General features: G+C 41.3%; 1 protein-coding gene across 1 annotated transcript in view; it reads left to right on the top strand.

Annotated features, from left to right (window-relative positions):
• The first annotated feature begins 1890 nt into the window (after positions 1–1890).
• The window catches only part of LOC124255456 (flocculation protein FLO11-like), a 45356-nt gene continuing 22927 nt past the window's right edge, over positions 1891–24319 (top strand). The window contains exon 1 of the mRNA XM_046689371.1: positions 1891–2844. Coding sequence (XP_046545327.1) covers positions 1891–2844 — 954 coding nt within the window. The remainder of the gene's footprint in view (positions 2845–24319) is intronic.

Below are 24319 nucleotides of genomic sequence, written 5' to 3'. Positions count from 1 at the left end.
AATCAGAAGATCTGCAAACCGTCCCTCCCGACAATACAGATAACTTCGATATGACAAATCTGAAAAGGGTAAACTGAGGTCTAGGCATATCCGTCATAGGCTCTGGAGACGTATCGGTCTACGAACATCGCGGCGCATCTTTAGGGTCCAGGCGTCTATTGGCATGCTACATTCTACGCTAATCAATGAATAATCATCTTATAATTAAACGGCTTCTGATTTCGCGAGAAAGCGTGTGTTGCACTGTGACGAAGATTACACCATCGATAGCCCTGTTCAGCTGGAAGGTTATTAGCTGTTGCAGTGTTACCGGCGTCGTTGTCGATACATCAGCATTAAGTAATAAAACCATGGCCTTGTGAAGCATGAAACAGAAAAATAAAGATTTATTGAAGTAATACCCACTCCTTTCCTGAACTGAACAGAATCCCGATTTAACTGACCTCAAATTACACGTCTTTGCTTGGGGTTCTACCTTCACAGTTCATTACAGAGCTTAAGTGAACTTTCTATGTTAAGCAAACAACATAGTCCATTTCATTTGGGCGTGAAAGAGAGATATTGATTAAGTGATAAATACAGGAATGGATATTTTATATTTCAACTATATCATTGATCCCTGCTTTCTATCATTTGAAACAAGCGCGTCTTGAGCAAGCTGCAAACCTTTCCTGTCAGTTCCGAGAAAAGCGATCAATGCCATTTTTATGGACCACGGATAGAAGACTGAATAAAAACAGGTGATGAAAATGTCGAATATACACCGAAAGAGCATAACATTCATTCCGCGAAGTACAGAATGGCTACATAGGTTTGATATAGAAGTACCGTCTGGGCAAAGTATGTCTGACATTGCCGTGTCTTGGGCGTTATATGGTTTTGTTGTTATGACAGGATCTGCTTTTTGCGTCACCTCTATGCCCCGAACTGCTATATCAAGTGCCTATATGACAAGGATTGATATGTCAGGTTCATCTCGGTATGTCAGTCACTGACATGTCTGGTACCTATAGATCAAGGACTGATATGTCAGGTCAGTGTATCAACTACCAGTATGTCAGGTATCGTTGTGAAAAGTACCGATTGTCAGGTACCCATGTTTCATGAACCGATATGTTAGGTATCGTTCTGACAAATAGCGATATGTAACGCATCACTGCGTCAAATACCAATATGTCAGGTATCGTTGTGTTAAGTACCAATATGTCAGGTATTGTTGTCAAGTATTTTATGTCAGGTATCGTTGTGTCAAGTACTGATGTGTCAGGTATCGTTGTGTCAAGTACCAGTATGTCAGGTATCAATGTGTCAAGTACCAATATATCAGGTATCACTGTGTCAAGTACCGATATGTCAGGTATCTTTGTGTCAAGTACCAATATATCAGGTATCACTGTGTCAAGTACCAATATGTCAGGTATCGTTGTGACAAGTACTGATATGTCAGGTATCACCGTGTCAAGTACCATTATGTCAGGTATTCATGAGTCAAGTACAGATATATCAGGTATCACTGTGTCAAGTACCAATATGTCAGGCATCCATGTGTCAAGTACAGATATATCAGGTGGCATTGTGTCAAGTACCAATATGTCATGTATTCATGTGTCAAGTACAGATATATCAGGTATCACTGTGTCAACTACCAATATGTCAGGCATCCATGTGTCAAGTACAGATATATCAGGAAGCATTGTGTCAAGTACCAATATGTCAGGTATCCATGTGTCAAGTACAGATATATCAGGTAGCATTGTGTCAAGTACCAATAAGTCAGGTATCACTGTGTCAAGTACAGATGTGTCAGGTATCATCGTGTCAAGTACAGATATGTCAGGTAGCATCGTGTAAAGTACAGATATATCAGGTATCACTGTGACAAGTACCGATATGCCAGGTATCGTTGTGTCAAGTACAGATATGTCAGCTATGGTTGTGTCAAGTGCCAATATGTCAGGTATCACTGTGTCAAGTACCGATGTGTCAGGTATCACTGTGTCAAGTATATGTCGTTGTGTCAAGTACCATATGTCAGGTATCGTTGTGTCAAGTACCAATATGTCAGGGTTCCATGTGTCAAGTACCGATATGTCAGGTATCACTGTGTCAAGTACCGATAAGTCAGGTATCCATGTGTCAAGTACAGATATGTCAGCTATGGTTGTGTCAAGTACCAATATGTCAGGTATCACTGTGTCAAGTACCGATGTGTCAGGTATCACCGTGTCAAGGACCGATGTGTCAGGTTGCATTGTGTCAAGTACCGATATGTCAGGTATCATCGTGTCAAGTAAAGATATGTCAGGTATCGTTGTGTCAAGTACCGATGTGTCAGGTAGCATCGTGTCAAGTACCGATATGTCAGGTAGCATCGTGTCAAGTACCAATATGTCAGGTATCACTGTGTCAAGTACTGATATGTCAGGTATCGTTGTGACAAGTACCGATATGTCAGGTAGCATCGTGTCAAGTACCGATATGTCAGGTATCATCGTGTCAAGTACAGATATGTCAGGTATCGTTGTGTTAAGTACAGATATGTCAGGTATCACTGTGTCAAGTACCAATATGTCAGGTATCGTCGTTTCAAGTACCGATATGTCAGGTATCACTGTGTCAAGTACCGATATGTCAGGTATCGCTGTGACAAGAACCGATATGCCAGGTATCACTGTGTCAAGTACCGATATGTCAGGTATCATCGTGTCAAGTACCAATATGTCAGGTATCGTTGTGTTAAGTACAGATATGTCAGGTATCACTGTGCCAAGTACCATTATGTCAGGTATCGTTGTGTCAAGTACCGATATGTCAGGTATCCTCGTGTCAGTACCAATATGTCAGGTATCACTGTGTCAAGTACCAATATGCCAGGTATCGTTGTGTCAAGTACCGATATGTCAGGTATCACTGTGTCAAGTACCGATATGTCAGGTATCGCTGTGACAAGTACCGATATGCCAGGTATCACTGTGTCAAGTACCGATATGTCAGGTATCATCGTGTCAAGTACAGATATGTCAGGTATCGTTGTGCTAAGTACAGATATGTCAGGTATCACTGTGCCAAGTACCATTATGTCAGGTATCGTTGTGTCAAGTACCAATATGTCAGGTATCCTCGTGTCAAGTACCAATATGTCAGTTATCACTGTGCCAAGTACCAATATGTCAGGTAGTGTCGTGTCAAGTACAGATATGTCAGGTATCATCGTGTCAAGTACCAATATGTCAGGTATCACTGTGTCACGTACCGATATGTCAGGTATCGTTGTGACAAGTACCGATATGTCAGGTAGCATTGTGTCAAGTACAGATATGTCAGGTAGCATTGTGTCAAGTACAGATATGTCAGGTAGCATTGTGTCAAGTACTGATATGTCAGGTATCGTTGTGACAAATAGTGATATGTAACGTATCACTGCGTCAAGTACAGATATGACATGAATGCCTGTGTCAAGTGCCAATATGTCAGGTATCGTTGTGACAATTACTCTTGGTGTAAGCTATCCATATACTCTTAGTGTAGGCTTTTCATGTCTTAGTGTAAGCTATTTATATGCTCTTAGTGTAAGCTATTAACATACTCTTAGTGTACGATATTCATATTCTCTTGCTGTAGGTTATTCGTATATTCTAAGATTCTAAGTGCTGGATATATATATATACTCATAGTATAGCCTATTCATATACTCTTAGTGTAAGCTGGTCATATATTCATTGTACAATATCAGCCTCCAAGGCTTTCCGTACTATTATAGAGTAGATTATTCACATACGCATGTGTTAAAGTTTAATAAAGATTATTCATGACGTTAATCATACACCTGTATATACATCCTGAAACATTTCAAGGATATGTAATATATTCATCAGTTGGATTCGTGGAATATTCATGTATTAGCGCTTTGGTATATTAAATTAACGTTACAAGAACCGTTCATATTGTAAGCATCTATTATAGTGTATTCAAATATCTGCATTGCAGAAATATATCTATGATTGATATATATTATTGATTCCCGGAATTTTTCGGAATTCTCTGTTATAAGTTAGCTTTAGCAACCCAGTTGCCTCTTCTATTTAATATCCTGGTTAAAAATGTTCTTCCGAAACCCATGGTTGTCTTCTCCAGTGAACATCCGGGTTGTGGTAGGAGGCGATTACCGCCATTGTCTGGTCAGGCTCGTGAATTGGGATAATACATGTAATCGTATCCTGTCACAAATGTCGATGATGTCAATCACTGGATTGTCTGCTCAAGACTCCATTCTTTAAGTACCGCCAGAATAGATCTTAAATATTGTTTGCGCGGTGTCGAGCAACAAACAAAAATTCTATATTGTTGTTAAAGTTAAAGTTCGATTTCGATCCCGACATGAGTTTTGTGTGAGATGTCCAGCGTTTGTGTTTACCTGTAATCATGTTGCAGAAATACTGCTAAAAGTGGGATCAAATGTGACACCCTCACTCTGAAGTCCCGTTACGTGACTTTATTTAATCCTCCAATTTATAGACATCAGATAACCTTGTAACAAATGTTATATCTGGGATAACACTTTCTCAGTAAAGTACAGATACTAGTACTTTTGTTGGATTGAGTCCCATCTGGGCAGGCACTAATCGCCAGCATACAAAGTCAGCCGTCTAACCCACTCAGCCATCGCGGCTTCGCCAAAAATGGAAGTCGGACCTTGGTAGTCTAAAGGACTACGGACTTTGTGCACCATTCTGGATTCCACACCGATATCCCTATTGAAAAATAACCATGAAGCGCCAGAGCATTTCGTGTACTTTGGGCCAGTGTACAGAGTCACAGCCACGTCTTAGATAGGCTTCCCGCAGAGCAGTGGTTGTTCTGGTAAACTCTGCCCTAACCCAGTCGTCCACCAAATTGCATAGGTTGAACCAGAATGAGAACATATGAGAAGTTCGTTCCAGCTGTTTAATTATTGATGTGCATGTTGTTCCGGCGACGCCAAGCCAGTCGCAGTGATTTGTTGCGATTCCGCCATTCTCGCAGTAGACTAACGATGTTTACTGTTGATAGATTATGTCTATACTGCCGACAAACATCTTGCAGTGAGCTGCTGAGATTGTCTTTATGTCTCATACTGCAAATCAACCCAGGTAAATATAAATATATAACGCCAATGCCAGAGATTAACCCGTCTCGATTATCCGCCGAAACTGATACCACAAGGGGTGTTAGGCAATATTTATCATGATATGAATGAATCACTGATATTCAGTGATGAAGCCATTTGTTCGTGAAACGACTCAGGATAATTTGCTCTAGGTTATATATCATTGACTGACATGACACTCACCATTTACAAACATAGCATTGAAAATATACTTATTATTGTAATGTTGAAGGCCTGCGTGAAGAAAGCCTTTCTTGTCAAACCTTGTGTTCACCTTTATAACATTGCATACTGCCAGTGGTCTTTCTTGTCAAGCCTTGTGTTCACCTTTATAACACTTCCTACTGTCAATGGTCTTTCTTGTCAAGTCCCGTGTTCACCATTATAACAGTGGATTCTGTCAGTAGTCTTTTTTGTCAAGCCTCGTGTTCACCTTTATAACATTGCCTACAGTCAGTGTTCTTTCTTGTTAAGCCTCGTGTTCACCTTTAGAACATTGCCTGCTGCAGTTTGTCTTTCGTGTACTTGTAAAGCCCTCGTGTACGTCAAGCCTCGTGTTCACCTTTAGAACATTGCCTACCAGCAGTGGTCTTTCTTGTCAAGCCTCGTGTTCCCCTTTAGGACATTTCCTACCAGCAGTGGTCTCTTGTCTTGTCGCCTTTAGAACGTGTTCACCTTTTTTTCTTGTCATTGCCTACTATCAGTGGTCTTTCCTGTCAAGCCTCGTGTTCGCCTTTAGAACATTGCCTACTGTCAGTGTTTTTTTTCTTGTCATGCCTCGTGTTCACCTTTAGCTTATAGAACATTGCCTACAGTCAGTGGTCTTTCTTATAAAGCCTCATGTTCACCTTTAGAACATTGCCTACTATCAATGGTCTTTCTTGTCAAGCCTGTGTTCGCCTTGAGAACATTGCCTACTGCCAGTAGTGGCGAGATGTAGCTGTGATGGTTGGTTTAACGTCACCTTGAACAGCAGATTTCGCTTGCCAGCATGATGTGAGAGAAGCCTAAAGTGACGCAGGTGTTAAACGTGCGTAGATGATATTGTGGACATCCTAATCAGCTGCACCATCTGCAAATGATGCTCAAGAGAATGCATGATGACTCATTAAGGAGCAAACTTATAAATGATGGTTACAGTGTACTAGCTGTAACTAGTTTTAACACCCGGTTTCAGTCAGTATGCAATATACATAATATGATACATTTTTGTCATTTTTCATAATCAGTGAAAATTGTATTGTCATTGCATTCATAATTACACCAGAAGTTACAAGTAGCTGTAGGTGGAGATGCTCAGTTGAACCTCACATACATAACAAATGCATTTGCGTGTAGAGACGAAGTGCAATGTGATATCAACAGGTGGAATGGTTTGGCTAGATTCATCAGAGAGATCAAGGTTCATCGTCAGTTTAATTATGAGGCTTATGGGGCTTTCATACCCAGCACTTTTCATAGGGAAGACATTCTATTCGCAACTAGGTTTGATCACCATTTTGATTATTGTTTATGCGTTTACTTATTCCTGATTGGAAAAATAAAACCTGCCCGGATATAGAGTATGTATTTATTGTCAAGCACACTATTCAACCATACCTCAGTTTTCATCATCGTTCTACAATAGTACAATATGTACTATTCAAAGTTTGCTAAGGATCACCACTTTAAATGGTAAAGCGTCAAATTGTGTGCATCAAAGATACGACTGCGTGAAGACATTTTCAGTGACAAGTCCGAGTGCCACACAAAAACAACCTGGAACCAGTTCGCGAGAAAATGAGATTGTCTTAACAAAACTGACACGTCACAAAATCATGATGTCAATTGGCTGTCCAAAAGGGCAACTTCAGGAAGGGTGTGAGGCGATCATAGCCGTCGTCTTATGCTCCCAATAATTGTCTGAATGGTTGCCAGTTGAGGATTGTTCCTCTCTTCAGTGAGAGCATTGCCGGGTTCCTGTTGAGCTACCGGAAGGACATGAAGATTTCCAGCGGCATATGGTTCAGGTTTGGTGACGGACTGGACACTCCATACGGACACTGTCCTCATCAGTGTTTGCATCAATATCCCTGGCTCCATGATGCCACACGTTATCGTCAGTGAGGATGACGCATACTGTGTCCGTGCACATAAGTAGCGTACTCCTATCATACCCCGTAGAATGAACATCGGTTCTACCAACTCAACTGATCCAACCCAAAATCATAATGAATCCTCTCCTGTCCCTAGTGGTCATTTTTGGCTTCGTTGGAATCCTGGAATCTGTAAAGTCCAGACACGATCTCGATTCGTCAGTGCAAAGTACTGAAACCAAGTCCTGGTTTGTTCCATGACTGAAAAGGATAAATAACCCGTTTCCAGGGCTACAGAAAGAAGTGACATTCCTGTTAAGTCTCATTACGTGACTATATTTAATTCTCCAATTTATGGAAAACAGATAACCTTGTAACAAATGTTATATCTGGGATTATACTTTCTCAGTAAAGTACAGATTCTAGTACTTTTGTTGGGTTGAGTCTCATCTAGGATTGAAGCACACACCCTGAGAGTGAGGCACCTAATCGCCAGCACACAAAGTCAGCCGTCTAACCCACTCAGCCATCGCACTTACACAAAAATGGAAGTCGGACCCGGGTAGTCTAGACCACGGACTTTGTGTACCAATCTGATAAGTGTAACTTAAAGCTATATATCCAATAGCTATGATTAAGAAAGTGGTCAAATGTAATAAATGTTATATTTGGGATTACTCTAGATTCTAGAATTTATTTTGGTTGAGTCCTATCTGTGATAAGCTTAAATATATATACCCCTTCGACTCTAATTAAGAAGGAACACAACTCTTCTGAACAATAACAAAAAGAAGACAAGCCGTTATATTCAACAGGGCCTAGTTAGTTTAATTAGATGTTTATGTAACTAATATTGTTGCTACCATAATTACCTCCTCCGGCTACAACAATTTCGACGAGAATAACAGATAGTTTAATGACTCGTGTTCAAAAGACCTTTCAAAAGAAAACGCCAAATAACGATTATGAAACTCAAGTGGACATGTTTTGCGTGATGTGGTTAACTTGGTATGACAAACTGGACACTTCACGTTTACACTAGGAGGTGCATTCAAAAGTAAGAGTACAAAAGTGAAACTGTCACTACAATCAGGAAACACTGTCCTTTCACGGACATTTTATTCCTCAACAAAGCGTCTCAGTTACGCCGCCAGGCTGAGTGCAATAGCAAGCTTGTGTTCAAACGTGATTTACACGAAGTGGCTTTTACGATAACCTAATGAATTGTTAAACCCAGTCCTGGCCCAACGTAGCTGATTTAATTTCAGTAACTTCGAAGCATTCAAACTCCGACAACGTTTGGAACCGAACAATTAATTTACAATTCAACCAAAACAGTTCGCAACAACGACCGGAAATTGGTGAACAGGTGGTACAATAGAGTGAGTGAGTGAGTTTAGTTTTACGCGGATCTTCACGGTTGTTTGTCAGCATGATCCGCGATACTACGACCTTTACAGTGAGCGAGTGAATGAGTTTATTTTTACGTCGCACACAGCAATATTCCAGCTATGTGGCGGCGGTCCGTAAATAATCTAGTCTGGACCAGACAATCCAGTGATCAACAGCATGAGTATCGATCTGCGCAATTGGGATACGATGACATGTGTTAACCAAGTCAGCGAGCCTGACCACCCGATCACGTTAGTCGCCTCTTACGACAAGCATGGGTTACTGAAGGCCAATATTCTAACCTGGACCTTCACTGGCCGTGGTACAATAGAAATGACTTCACCTTCCCGACACCAAATGTAGACTCAAGAAGACAGATTGGTGGGAAGATAGTCTTCATTACACGACAGCAAGGTCTCTATATGATATGGCTGTGGGAGTTATACACCTAAGGTTACCTGACGGTCTGTTATCTCGAAATAGCATCAATTTCGAATTTCACATGATCACTCTCCGTCGAACGGTTGCATTCATTCTATTCCTTCTTTTCTGGCATGGGATTATATCAAAACAAGATTTTGTTCCCGAAAATGCATGAAAAAAAATGATTATGCTTTCGAGTATTCATTTTAAAAAAAAGAAAATAAGGCGTATGTTTTTAATTTTAAATATCTGATAATGCAGTTGCATCTGTCTCCATTGTCTCCATACTGAATTGCACTATGAATATGTTTAGACCGCCGTCATAAAGCTAGAATATTGTTGAGTGCTGACAACAAACAGCAAAAGAGAACATAGCGAGTTCATATCAGGACAGTACACTCGCAACCAAATCCAAGCGTTACAGTCATGAACTCGCACAGATCATCCAGCGTCTTTCTGCGGAATTTTACTATGGTTTTATGCTTGATGATTGGTTGGTTTGTTGTTTAACGCCGCACTCACCAATATTCCAGCTATGTGGCGGCGGTCCGTAAATAATCTAGTCTGGACCAGACAATCCAGTGATCAACAGCATGAGTATCGATCTGCGCAATTGGGATACGATGACATGTGTTAACCAAGTCAGCGAGCCTGACCACCCGATCACGTTAGTCGCCTCTTACGACAAGCATGGGTTACTGAAGGCCAATATTCTAACCCGGACCTTCACTGGTCGTGGTACAATAGAAATGACTTCACCTTCCCGACGCCAAATGTAGACTCATGAAGACAGATTGGTGGGAAGATAGTCTTCATTACACGACAGCAAGGTCTCTATATGATATGGCTGTGGGAGTTATACACCTAAGGTTACCTGACGGTCTGTTATCTCGAAATAGCATCAATTTCGAATTTCACATGATCACTCTCCGTCGAACGGTTGCATTCATTCTATTCCTTCTTTTCTGGCATGGGATTATATCAAAACAAGATTTTGTTCCCGAAAATGCATGAAAAAAAATAATTATGCTTTCGAGTATTCATTTTAAAAAAAAGAAAATAAGGCGTATGTTTTTAATTTTAAATATCTGATAATGCAGTTGCATCTGTCTCCATTGTCTCCATACTAAATTGCACTATGAATATGTTTAGACCGCCGTCATAAAGCTAGAATATTGTTGAGTGCTGACAACAAACAGCAAAAGAGAACATAGCGAGTTCATATCAGGACAGTACACTCGCAACCAAATCCAAGCGTTACAGTCATGAACTCGCACAGATCATCCAGCGTCTTTCTGCGGAATTTTACTATGGTTTTATGCTTGATGATTGGTTGGTTTGTTGTTTAACGCCGCACTCACCAATATTCCAGCTATATGGCGGCGGTCTGTAAATAATCGAGTCTGGACCAGACAATCCAGTAATCAACAGCAGGAGCAATTGGGATACGATGTGTCACCCAAGTCAGCGAGCCTGTCCACCCGATCCCGTTCAAACTGCTGAACAGAGAGTGACACAAGCTTCCGAAAAGAGGATGACACAAACTGCTGAAGAGAGGGTGACACATACTGCTGGAGAGAGAGTGACACAAGCTGGTGAAGAGAGAGTGACACAAGGTGTTGAAGAGAGAGTGACACAAGCTGCTGAAGAGAGAGTGACACAAGCTGCTGAGGAGAAGGGTACATATACTACAGACGAGAATACAAAGGAAGAAAGAGTTTGTCACATGGCAGTTGACATAACATTACACGACATATGTGCTACCCATAAAGAAGAATGGGGCATGGCAAAGAAATTCCAACACTTGGCAAAAGACGTTCTGCCAGTACTGTCACAAAGACATATCTTTAGCCATCGAATTGTGATTTGTGGTACAGAATATTCCCTGCAATGCCTTTATTCTTTAGTGTGAAAAAGGTATTCTCGGCAGCATTTGTTTACAGACTTAAGTCCTAGTCACTGTGCCCTCTAGTCATAAGTCACATAGCAATAGCTGCCTTTAAATTAATTTAACCGGAATTAATTTGCCGGTGTCTTACAATAGATTCAGATAATGAAAGTTAATTGCCTGATGGAAGACACGAAGTTTACTGAATGTCATTGTCTGAGACAGTTAAAAACTAGTGTTCCTAACGCGGTTCATAATATCTTGTTGATAAGTCTGTCCGCACCTTGGCATTACCAATATGTTCCCTTAATTACAGTAAATTAAAATCTCGATCGTACACAGTCGTGTCTGAAGCTGGTCAGAAGGTCTTGAGCTTGGGCGTCTGGGCGTAAATACCATGTGGTTTCTGTGGGAAGAACTTTGTCGAGTGATTAAATGAATTCCAAAAAGTCTATATAAAAGTCTAGATATAAAAGTGACAAAACCATTTCCATAATCACACTATATCTATGCTTATGGTCTAATCATATCTTCTGCGGGTATTTTTTAATATCAAATCAGTTATATCACAGTTTAACCCTATTTGGTATGTAACAGTTATCTCCTAAAGTGTGCACATTTATTGAAGGATATACGCGTTGTATAATATGGTGAGGGTATGCATGTCTTTCTCATCCGATATATACGTGTACCGGAGTCGGCAAGTCCAAACCACCCCTTGCCACTCAACAATAAACCGGAATTTGCGTCCCTAGTTCCTCAAGGTATCCTTCTTAGATCAGTTGATTACATGCCTGAAATTGAATATTCTGTTAATATACCAATATATAGGGGTTTTTTTTAATTTGATGACATGATTCTCATTATTAGTATTATTTAATATGTTATCATTATTAGGAGGGGCGGTGGGTTAGCCCAGTGGTTAAAGCGTTCCGCTCGTCACGCTGAAGACCCGGGTTCGATTCCCAACATGGGTGCATCGTGTGAGGCCCATTTCTGGTGTCCCCCGCCATGATGTTGCTGGAATATTGCGGCGTAAGACCATACTCACTCACTCACTAACATTATTAGGAAATTGAAAGTGATATCGATATGCAAAGTACCAATAGTTAGTTAAAGGTGACTGTCATATCAAGAACAGAAACTATTAATACTTAATCTTGTACTCTGCTACAAATACTCTTTATAAAAACAAAGAAACAAGTGAAGTTCCATTCGAACACCAATGGCTGTTCCCAGCTATGTACACCCGCACACAACAGGTATACAAGTGCGGTCCTCACTGTTTAACAGTGACTCCTAAAGACGTGTTCAATGTACAGTTGCAATCTTACAATGGAATCTGCTTGTAGCAGATATGTCTAATGGCGAATCGCAGGTGTTACCGGTGGAGCAGCACAAGCTTTTACATTTACTGAACACGTGTTGTCATCAGTGATTTCCCGTTCAAAGGACTCTGTTTCCGGCACATTATCGTGACTGATTACTCTCTGGCGTGTGGACGTTTCGGATTTATGATCATGGAAATGTTGTTGTCGTTGTTTTTAATTATCCACACCTACCACATTGACATCGATACTGTGACACCAAAGATCCGGTTAGAATTGGTCGGATCGGGTGGTCAGACTCGCTTTCTTGGTTGTTGCATGTCACCTTATCCCTATTTTGCAGGTGGATGCTCATGATGTCAGTGTATTGAGCTAGACTCGATTAGTTACCGACCACCGTCATATTGCAAGGAATGTTGTTGAAACGACAAAAACAACAACTGTGACGCCGAAAACAGGAACCATTTAGTGTCATTGGGTGAGTGAGTGAGTTTGGATTTGTGCCGCTTTTAGCAGTATTCCAATAATATAACGGCCGGGGACACCAGAAATGGGCTTCACACTTTGTACCAATTTTGGAGAATCGAACCCAGTTCTTCGGCGTGACGAGCGAACGCTTTAACCACAAGACTAATCCACCGCCCCTTGAGTCATTGGGATGATCTAGGACGAAGACAGAGTTGAGGTACACGGCGACTTAGTGCCCCAATCCCTCGTCAGTCGTCTGTAATGGTGGTACCAGACGGCAGTAGAGGAGACCCAGCAGCAGACGTCCGAGATCCACCCCCACTAACACACTCACCCATTTCATTTGATATATATTTGGCCAACAGGTGAACTCAACATAGCAACGACTGCAACACCAAAACACACACTACATATAGACAACCATACCAGACGTCATCCAGGTCAGACAGACACATCTCAATTCATATGGCCATAATCAGCGGTGAATGAATGACCATACGTGATGTGCCTCAAGTGTTCAGTGGAACTTCGTCAGACAGGATCCCGTTAATCCGGGGTATATGTTTCTCATGATTACTAGTACTTGTGTTTCTAAATCGATATTACAACACTGTTTCTCTGAGTGTGAATCTTTATTCGGATTATCTCAGCGCTCGCTCGTCACGCCGAAAGTCGGGTTCGATCCTCAACATGGATACAGTATGTGCAGCTTTTCCATGTGTGCTCTGTCATGATGTTGCTGGAATATTCCCAAGAGCGTAAACCTTTGCAAAGTCACTCACTCACTTTCTTCTTATAGTCAAACATGACAAACAGTGTCAGGCAGTATTAACACCATAGGGGTGGTGGGGTAGCCTAGTGGTTAAAGGGTTCGCTCGTCACGCTGAAAACCTGAGTTCGATGTGGGTACAATGTGTGAAGCCCATTTCTAGTGTCCCCTGCCGTGATATTGCTGGAAAATTGCTAAAAGGGGCGTAAACTTAAACTCACCCACTCACTCATTAACACCATAACCCAGTTTTGCACCACCAGGATAAAATTTCTGAAAGATTTTCCAGACATTCTGTTTTTCATTTCAACTAAAACTACTTGCAGTAAGCCAAGCAAAATAATATGATTATCTAAATTAATTGACATTTACACCTAAGAGCAAATCCTCAAATATACATGATACCTAGGTGTGTTATTGGTTTCAAAATTTGTAATTGTCCCATTACTTATCAATACATGTTAATTACTGATGAATACATGTTCATTATTTGTGAATTGCATATTTGCAGAGAATAACATGACCTAAATTCTTTAGCTAACTATTAACATGATGTATAATTGATCAAACGCCTTATCGGTGATATCATGTATTATAGTTTAATCATTATTGATTTAGGTAAAGTGTGCACACCGATTTCTGTTTTCGTCATATGAATTTCTGACTGAAAAGCAGTGACGACACCAGGTGATCGCGAAAAGCATTTCTTGCCAGCCGGTAGTAAACTACACTTATACAGTTTGCATAAAAATATAACTGTTTGTTGCCTGACACTCACGTGATGGACCAGAACATGCAGTGTCCAGCTAACACACAACGCTTTGGCAACGTTGTGGGGAGGTTGTAGATTGGTAACGTCATGACACAACGTTGTCACAACGTTAATATTACGTCATTTTATGACGTTATGTCACAACTTAATAACAACGTTCCAAATTTATGTTGAGGGCTCCTCAGAACGTTATAACAACGTTTCTTATAACTTGTCACGATAGAGTTTTCTGTAAAACGTTTCACTTAGAGATTCTTTCTTCACTATTCAGCTACAGCCTCTCAGAAAACACACGAACAAAACAACATGCAAATTGACGAATAAACATCGAAGTGAGTTTCTGCTTTGTTTCTTATGTACTGTTCACTACTGGGAACACTAATCGACTGTTTACATTAAATAGAACGTTAAGACAAGGTAAAATGCGTCAGCATCAAATAACTTTACCTTGTGCGACGTTAAAATGGCGTATAACAACGTCAAGCAACAACCTTGTGACAACATAAATGGGGAAGTCCACAGAATAACGTTGTAACAACGAAAGCATTGCGTTGTGACAACCTTGTAACAACGTGAAATTGTTAGCTTGGTGACAACACATGTACGGGTCCTTCCAGAACCCAGTATTAAACACTCATTCCAATCTCATCGGCTTTTCAGCTGCTGAATCCTGCATACTCGTATCCACTTCAGCTCTAAACCAAGATGGGGTGGTGGGTTAACTAGTGATTAAAGCGTCCGGTTAAAGACCCGGGTTCCATTCGCCATATGGGTCCAATGTGTGAAGCCCATTTCTGGTGTCATCCGCCGTGATGTAGTCGGAATATTGCTGAAGAAGGAGTAAAACTAAAATCACTCACACACCAAGATATATTGAGAGTTCCTCAATACTACCGGGATTTCCAGTATTTAAGCCCACTCCAAATTACGCCCATGGGCTTAAAAACGGGATATTTATTGTTTAGAGTGACGTCCCTTTGCAAAAGCACATGGCGAACGTCAGCATATATAACGTTTGTAGTGCAGTTAGAGGATAATTGTTTATGGTTCAGGCGTTCTGTATTATTCCGTTTATATTAAAGTTAATTCCATTTTATTGTCATAGAATCATTTTCTTCAGTTACAAGCATTTCCCGAATTTAAGCTCTGGGCTTAATTATGGGGTTTATATTTGTTAACGAGGGGGTCGTTTTCCGTTATTAAGCCAGGGCTTAAATACGGGAAATCCAGGTAGGCAGATCCTGTATGGAAGTATTATTTTTAACCTTCACACGGTTTCATTTCGGGATTATACGATGTTATATATTATATGTTTATCCATTCGCTTCCCGCTGAGAACTCCATCCGCATGGATTACAGTTAGAGATAAGAGGCCAATACAAGCAAAACAATAAGATTCAGAGAGTAATTGGACGTAAACTGCACAACACCGCGTAACGGCTGTCAACAAAGACTTTGGCCAAATTTATAATGCCATGTTATGAGCAATATGGACCTAAATCTGTGTAGTTGCTACGTTCTGTTGATGACTATAGAACAGGTGATTACAAATATCATTGAAGTAAATAGAATAAGCACGTCTCAGTCAGCAGTAAATATCTCAATAGTATTTGATTACACTTAAGGCGTGCAGGAGATCCTTAGAGAAAGGCCTGTGTACACAACACAACGTACAGATTACAGGCATAAAATAACGGCGAGAATTTATGGATGTCAACTTCTTTATTTGAGGAACACGACGTTTCGGAGTGTATTCTTACTCCTTCAGCAGGTGTTAAAGGAGTAGGAATATACCCCCCGAAACGTAGTGTTCTTCAAATAAAGACGTTGACACCATAAAATCTCACCTTTATGTGTATCACTTCTAAATGCCGTTCAAAGACTCAATAAAGATAAACTACTTCTGAAAATAGGCTTAATCCTCCGTACATTATTTTACAGTGGGGCTTCTTGATTCACTAGTATTCAAGTATTTCTGGTCTATTCTAACTGGAATTATTGACATGAAAGGTTTTCCATCCATAGAGCACGGATGGCCGAGTGTTCTAATGTGCCACAGTGTGATGTTCCTACGTCCCTTGTTTCAAACCAGGAACATATGATGGTTCGAATCCCGGGCCTCGTTTCACAAAGCTCTCGTAAGCCTAAGATCTCGTAACTTTTCTCGTAGCATTCGAATCTCCTATACTGTAACACAGGAGGTACGAATGCTACGCGTACAGGAGGTACGAATGCTATGCTCAGGATTACGAGAGCTTTGAGAAACGGGGCCCTGGAGTCCAAGTTCGTCAGTGCCATATCTGTAGGCGTGGGTTTCAATAAAGCGGTAAATGTCAATAGCAGAGATCGCTTTCCCCCCACATGAGTGTTCATTGATCAGATTGTTTATCCTTATCGAGAACACCTGGTGTCATCTCTGATTTTCGGTGTTCCATTGACATAATTGGTATCGTCTTTTTTGATTTTACGATAAAAGGGATAATAATACTAAGTCCATTTGTATAGCCCTATATCCAATCAGCAGTACATATTTACAACAGGAGCTCATTAGGGCCCCTTGCCCCTAGGCAAGAGACCTATTGTAATCGATCGGATTATCATTATTATTATTATTATTATGTTTTACACATTAAAGATGAAAATGCAGCAGAGAAGGTTCGGGTGATCCTGGCACAGTCAGGCTGGTAAGGCTCATCATCAGCTCAGGGCCCTTGCCCCTCTACACGCAGCCCAGACAGCGAATGGGACTTCTCCCAGGAAATACTGCCTAGTCGAACCCACCAAGAACTTTCCGGAGAATATGAAGGCTCCCCAACACTGCAGCCAGCTGCATTACCCAGAGTGTCAGAAGGGCTGTGCTCCCGGTGGAGAACCTGGGCACTCTCCTGATCTGCGTCAAGAGATCAGGAGGTACCAAACCAAGGGCACCGAGAACAATGGGGAACCTGACGACAGTGTACTTGGGATGCAAGCGAGACATTTCAAAGGCGAGGTCCGCATATATATCACTCTTTTCCTGAATCTTGCCAATCACGTTGCTGTCAAAAGGGACAGAAAATTCAATGATATAAATAAATTCATTGGCTTTATCAAAAAGGACAAGATCAGGTTTGTTGGCAGGAATTCTTCTGAGGCTGTATATGGGCCTATTCCTCAGAAGTTTGAAAGCATCATTTACTATGACGCCCTGGACATGTTCAGGGTCATACCATGGATGGACCTCGGAGTCAAAGCCAAAGACATGGCGGAGACGGTAGTAAAAGCAACGAGCCATGCCTTCATGTCGTTTAAGATATGCTGTTTGTGCCAAAGAAGGGCATCCACTGACAAGGTGTTGGACAGTCTCTGTAAATTCATTACATAGTCGACATTTCACATTGATATTTTCTTAAGAATCACATTTTGGCGATTACGATCGGGAAGTGATTGGTCCTGAGCAGCAAAAAGGAAGCCCTCAGTTTCACATTTAAGACCAGCCGACTTCATCCAGGCAAAGGAGTCGGTGGGATTGCTATTCTGTTCCACACACTGCATGTACACACGATGCAATGGCTTCTCAGAAAGTTTCTCCACAAAAGACCGACTCTGGGCAGACTTGGTGAATAACTTCACCTAGTTTACTCCCATCGCTGTACCGTCCAGCAGTACATCGCCATCAGCAAAATCAACCTCAAATTTCAGATTCTGTCCAACAACCTTGGTACGCTTGAAATAGCTGTGGAATTCCTTGCTTTCATCATGAGTCTTCACATGCATCACCAGAGGATCATCCGATAAATAAATATGTGCAAGGTACACAAAAGAAATATATCATGAAGAGCCTCCAAATTAATCAAACCCCGACCTCCAGAATTGATTGGCATATATAAACGGTTGAGAGAGGAACGAGGGTGGTGGGCTCTGTTATCAGACATGATCCTTCTGGTCAGGCGGTCAAGACTCTGAATGTCTTGTTGTGTTCAGTCAGCTGCTCAAAAGGAATAGGAGAGGACTGGCACAGCAAAGGTATTGGTGGCTTTGATCATGTTTCGAGCATTTAGCTCTGAGCTCCAGATTGTCTGTAAGCAAGATTTATACTCGGCCCGAAGTTTCTCTTGAATCTGGGCATTCTGGAGCTTGTCTCGAACTTGCACTCCAAGATAGGTGTAGGCCTGATCTTCCACAAGATGGTCAATAACTCCTCCCCCTTGTAAGATGACCGATCCATCATTAATTACCTTGCAACGTTTCAGATGAAGAGTATTACATTTGTCAAGCCCAAATGTCATGCCAATATCATTAGAAAAGGACTCGACAAGGAGAACCTGTTCTTTCAAATTGGTATCTCCTTTGGCAAGGAGCTCAATATCATCCATATAAAAGAGATGAGTAAGCAGTGTTGGGAATCTGTGCTGAGGAGATCCGGGATGGTAACCCTCCTCCCTATTGAGCAGAAAGCTCAAAGGATTTAGAGAAAACAAAAAAGCAAAGGACTGAAGGAGTCCCCCTGGAAAATTCCCCTTCTGATTGGAATAGATTCCGTAGTCTGCACCTGCCCTTGCGAGTACATCTCAAGTTGAGTCGACCGGCAACTCATTAAAGACTTGAGTAAATCAAGTAGTCGCTCCGGGGGGTCAATACAACAAAGAGACTTCAGAATCCATTCGTGAGGGACAGAGTCGTATGTTTTTTTGTAGTCAATCCAGCACATAGAGAGGTTGCGGTGATATGTTTTAGCCTCTTCCAAAATCATTTTCTGTACAAGAACTTGATCCTTGCACCCCCAACATCCCTTTCTTGCTCCCTTCTGCTCTTTATAAATTATGTCATTAGCAGAGCAGTATGATGACACGAGGTTTCTCAAACACCCTGTGAATAATTTGTATTGTGTATTCAAATGTGATAGGGCGGAAGTTTTGGGGATCAGTCAAGTCTCCTTTTTTGGGAAGGAGTATTGTGCGACCTTTGCAGAACTATGGAGGAACATCACCTCTGTCCACGAGAGAATTGAAACAGTGAAGTAATGGTGTTTGGACACAAGGAAATAGTTTCCAGTACCGGTTTCGTAGCCATCAGGCCCTGAAGCTGTATTAGATTTGGACGTTTTTATAACACTTTTCAGGCAAACTGGTGAGATGTAGTATACAAAGGACCTAGTTACTTTCTCATGCATTGCATGGTCATAATCACGGACCCATGGTGCCTCAAGGTTACAGTCGCCGGGTAAGGACCACAACTGTTTCCGGAACCTTTCATTGCCATCCATGGGATGTCGCTTATCATGCTCACCATCACCGTTTGTTTTAAGTTGCCAGTAGAAGTGTTTTTCATTATTTCTAAAAAGTTTATTTTGTTTGATGAATATATTTTTCTTTTCCCATTTTTTCTTTCTTTCAGTCCAAACCTTTATTTTTGCCTTAAGGAAATCGGCAATTTGGAGAAGTATATTTTCTGTGGTTGTCTTATACTGCAATTTTAATTTTCTCCAAATAGACTTTTGCCGTTTTGACATTGGCCTCCCTGATGATCTTAGCTTCAGGCACAGCTCTATCCAGGATATGTATTTTCTAGTTTCTGTTAATTTCACTTGAAACCGGTTTTTCTTTGGTGTATTGTTTTTAGTATTGGATGTGTTTTCTTTGGAAACTGTGTGAAGTTCCTCCAGGGTTCGAGCGGCCGCATAGACACAACAATTCACTTCATGTAACGAACAGTCCGCAGAAAATTTCATAGAAATAATATCACTTAATAAATTAATTTCAATTTTGGGAAAAGATTCAGGCCTCCGTTTTTCTAAAGGTAAATCAGATATTCATCATAAATAGAATGAAACAAAATGTACACAGGATTTTCGGAAAGATCTGCAACTGAGGAAGAGGAAGAGAAAGAGTGAGGGTCCGAAATTTCGGGGCCAGTTGGCTCTACGACAGAAGAGTTTCCATCAGGAAGAGGAGAGAGGTTAACACGGAAGGTCCATCAGAAGTTTTGGTTCTGCTGCCACTTGAACATTCTGCTCATGCATAGGTTCCTGACGGGCACCAGTTGTGGGTTGAACTGGCTCACGGGGCAAGAGATTTTTAAGCCACCGGAATTGATCTCGGAGATTTTGCTCCGTCAGGAAAGCATACATGACCATGGCATTGTCCCAATGCAGCTTAAGCGACTTGCCGTTTATGCGCGGATTTGCAGCCATCCTGTCGCTCTCGCACACTCTAGTAGTGTGGTTTTGAGATGGTTTAACCAAGATATTCTTGATCGGGTGCTGTGCCTTCACCTGGGGCAAGTCCCATCTCCAGTGTGGATGGTTTGACTACCGGAGGAAGGCTGACTGGGCTGCGGAGGTAAAAGATGGTACTTTTGCACATATCTATTTATCGGATGATCCTCTGGTGATGCATGTGAAGACTCATGATGAAAGCAAGGAATTCCACAGCTATTTTACGCGTGGCAAGGTTGTTAGACAGAATCTGAAATTTGAGGTTGATTTTGCTGATGGCGATATATTGCTGGACGGTACAGCGATGGGAGTAAACTAGGTTAAGTTATTCACCAAGTCTGCCCAGAGTCGGTCTTTTGTGGAGAAACTTTCTGAGAAGCCATTGCATCGTGTGTACATGCAGTGTGTGGAACAGAATAGCAATCCCACCGACTCCTTTGCCTGGATGAAGTCGGCTGGTCTTAAATGTGAAACTGAGTGCTTCCTTTTTGCTTCTCAGGCAATCGCCAAAATGTGATTCTTAAAGAAAATATCAATATGAAATATCGACTATGTAATGAATTTACAGAGACTGTCCAACATCTTGTCAATGGATGCACTTCCTTGGCACAAAAAAGATATCTTAAACGACATGATGGCATCGCTGGTTGCTTTAACTACCGTCTCCGCCATGCTTGTGGCTTTGACTCCGAGGTCCATCCATGGTATGACCCTGAACATGTCCAGGGCGTCATGGAAAATGATGCTTTCAAACTTCTGAGGAATAGACCCATATACAGCCTCAGAAGAATTCCAGCCAACAAACCTGATCTTGTCCTTTTTGATAAAGCCAATGAATTTATTTATATCATTGAATTTTCTGACCCTTTTGACACCAATGTGATTAGCAAGATTCAGGAAAAGCATACTAAGTATGCGGACCTCGCCTTTGAAATGTCTCGCTTGCATCCCAAGTACACTGTCGTCAGTCTCCCCATTGTTCTCGGTGCCCTTGGTTTGGTACCTCAAGATCAGGTTTGTTGGCTGGAATTCTTCTGAGGCTGTATATGGGCCTATTCCTCAGAAGTTTGAAAGCATCATTTTCCATGACGCCCTGGACATGTTCAGGGTCATACCATGGATGGACCTCGGAGACAAAGCCACAGGCATGTCGGAGACGGTAGTAAAAGCAACGAGCCATGCCATCATGTCGTTTAAGATATGCTGTTTGTGCAAAGGAAGGGCATCCACTGACAAGGTGTTGGACAGTCTCTGTGAATTCATTGCAAAGTCGACATTTAATGTTAAATTATTATTATTATTATTATTTACAGATTAAAGATTGTATGCAGCAGAGAGGGTTCGGGTGATCCTGGCACAGTCAGGCTGGTAAGGCTCATCATCAGCTTAGGGCCCTTGCACCCTCTACACGCAGCCCAGACAGCGAATGGGACTTCTCCCAGGAAACACTGCCTAGTCGAACCCACCAAGAACTTTCCGGAGAATATGAAGGCTCCCCAACACTGCAGCCAGCTGCATTACCCAGAGTGTGAGAAGGGCTGTGCTCCCGGTGGAGAACCCGGGCACTCTCCTGATCTGCGTCAAGAGATCAGGAGGTACCAAACCAAGGGCACCGAGAACAATGGGGAGACTGACGACAGTGTACTTGGGATGCAAGCGAGACATTTCAAAGGCGAGGTCCGCATACTTAGTATGCTTTTCCTGAATCTTACCAATCACGTTGCTGTCAAAAGGTTTATTATTATTATTATCATGTTTTACAGATCAAAGATGAAAATGCAGCAAGAAGGCTTCGGGTGATCCTGGCACAGTCAGGCTGGTAAGGCTCATCTATTATTTATTATTCCGCCGATTTTTGTACCAAACATACCTACTAAACCAATCCTCCGAATCGCTTACAGAAAATCACAAAGATGCCCACCGAGGTGAAGATATTCTCCTTAAAATTTCTAGGCTCTTGGCCAAATAGCAAAGGGGGGATAATTCAAAATTAATTCCAAAATTTCAAAGTTTGACAGCAAATATATCAAGAACTAATTGTTCCAACACTTCCAAATCTCTTGTACAGATGCACAATCGAATTCCCAACAATTTTGCCTGGACTGGTCAAGTCGCTAAAATATACCGTTTGGCAGTTATTTTTGTTTTCAGTTTTTGGCCATGTTTTTCAGCAGTTGTCTGAGTAGTTTGCTCCCAAAATGTGCTGAGAACAACCATCAGCTCTAGACATTCCATACTTTCCATAACTGATGTCCAGTAACCATTGTTCAGTATGATAGATGAAGTCTTGGTGATTCCAGAACACTAATTGTTTTGACCGTAGACCCAAGAACAACTGAGATACAGCCTTTGAAGAGGGAACTATTTCTTCTCCAGAAGTTCTTAAAAGGTACATGACCCCAGCGACCCTGGCTGTATTTGGAAGATCCGCTCGCCTGTCAAAAACGGGTTCTGTCTCCGTTTTGGACGATGATTTCTGGCCCATGGATAGAACTAAAGCCAAGGAGCCGACATCGTTGCTTGAAACTATATTTTAGATATCATAGTGCTTCTTGAACAGTTTTTAGGTTAGACTGGATATGTATTGGCAAATAATCGAGACTGGTTGGTCTCCAGCGTTGAAGTTAAACTATATAGAAATATATACCGTCAACGCATGAAAATAACCTAAATGGAATCCAGACAGGAACCCCATCATCCAAACACCTGTGTAAGCCAATTTCGAGTGCCCTTTGCATTCTTGTGAAAAACGAAGAAAAATAACCATTGACACGTTCATGACATTTACAAGGAGCATTGAAGCCCGTGTGGGGAATTTTCTACATGTATCTCTTTCCAAACGTGACGAATGAACAGCTGCCTTTGTCTCTTTACAACTTCGTCCGAATGAAAAGGTCAATAAAAGTCATTCAGGAAATCACCATCACTACACTATACGACGAATACTACCTAGGTAACAATCGTATAGAAACACCCATACTACTGGAAACAAATAATCGTTTTAACTGAGTGTAACATTTTATGTCAGTAGCTTTCCCTGATTATAATTCCCGAGGAATGGTAACCACGCCATTGTTAATGGTGAACCTAGAATACAGGACATTATAAACACAGAACTGACAGTAATATAGGCATAGACAAGTATAAGTTGCTCTGACAAACTTATTCATGTTACAAAAGAGGTACAGGACCTTTGAAGCCGACAGCCGTGAGGCAGGTATTCTTTGTAAATGTCAACTCGTTTCTCGTCAAATTACCAACGTTTCATGTATCGATACTACTCCTTCATCACAAAGGCCAAGTTGATGAAGTGGTATAGAAGTCTTGATGAAACCCAGTTTATCCGGACAGTCTGCTTCCCAGTGGTAATCATTAGGATTAATAAGGTTCTGGATTAACGAATTATGGTTCTAAAGAAATGCCTCTCTGTATACACTGGAGATTGTCCAGGTATACATAAGACGGAATTACTGTGTGTTCTCAAGTGCTCCATTTTACTTAAAAATAAGTTGACATCAGTAATACATAATCACCTTTTATGATATGACATCACAAGCTTACAATATAATCGGAATGAGAAATTAAGATTTTTATAATTATTGAAACGGTGTTGTCGTTTATCAAAGCCTCTTTGGATAGTATTCAGTAATGTCACAATGAAAGTAATGCAAGTCTTAGACGATTGCCAGTTTGAAAACAACGAGCACCGGCAATATAGAATGGATGTGTCAAGCAGTTGACACTGAATACCTTCTTTCACTTGTTGCCAATGGTTCTTGCTTAATATAACCATGTCAAGAAACTGACCCTCACAGTAATACGTGGTACCTACAAACAGTTATGTTATTTCAACATGTGGAAA

Source organism: Haliotis rubra, unplaced genomic scaffold (assembly GCF_003918875.1).
Source record: "Haliotis rubra isolate DU_JTF1 unplaced genomic scaffold, ASM391887v1 Scf60, whole genome shotgun sequence".
Taxonomy (NCBI): Eukaryota; Metazoa; Mollusca; class Gastropoda; order Lepetellida; family Haliotidae; genus Haliotis; species Haliotis rubra.
This window is presented reverse-complemented; position numbering and strand designations above follow the sequence as displayed.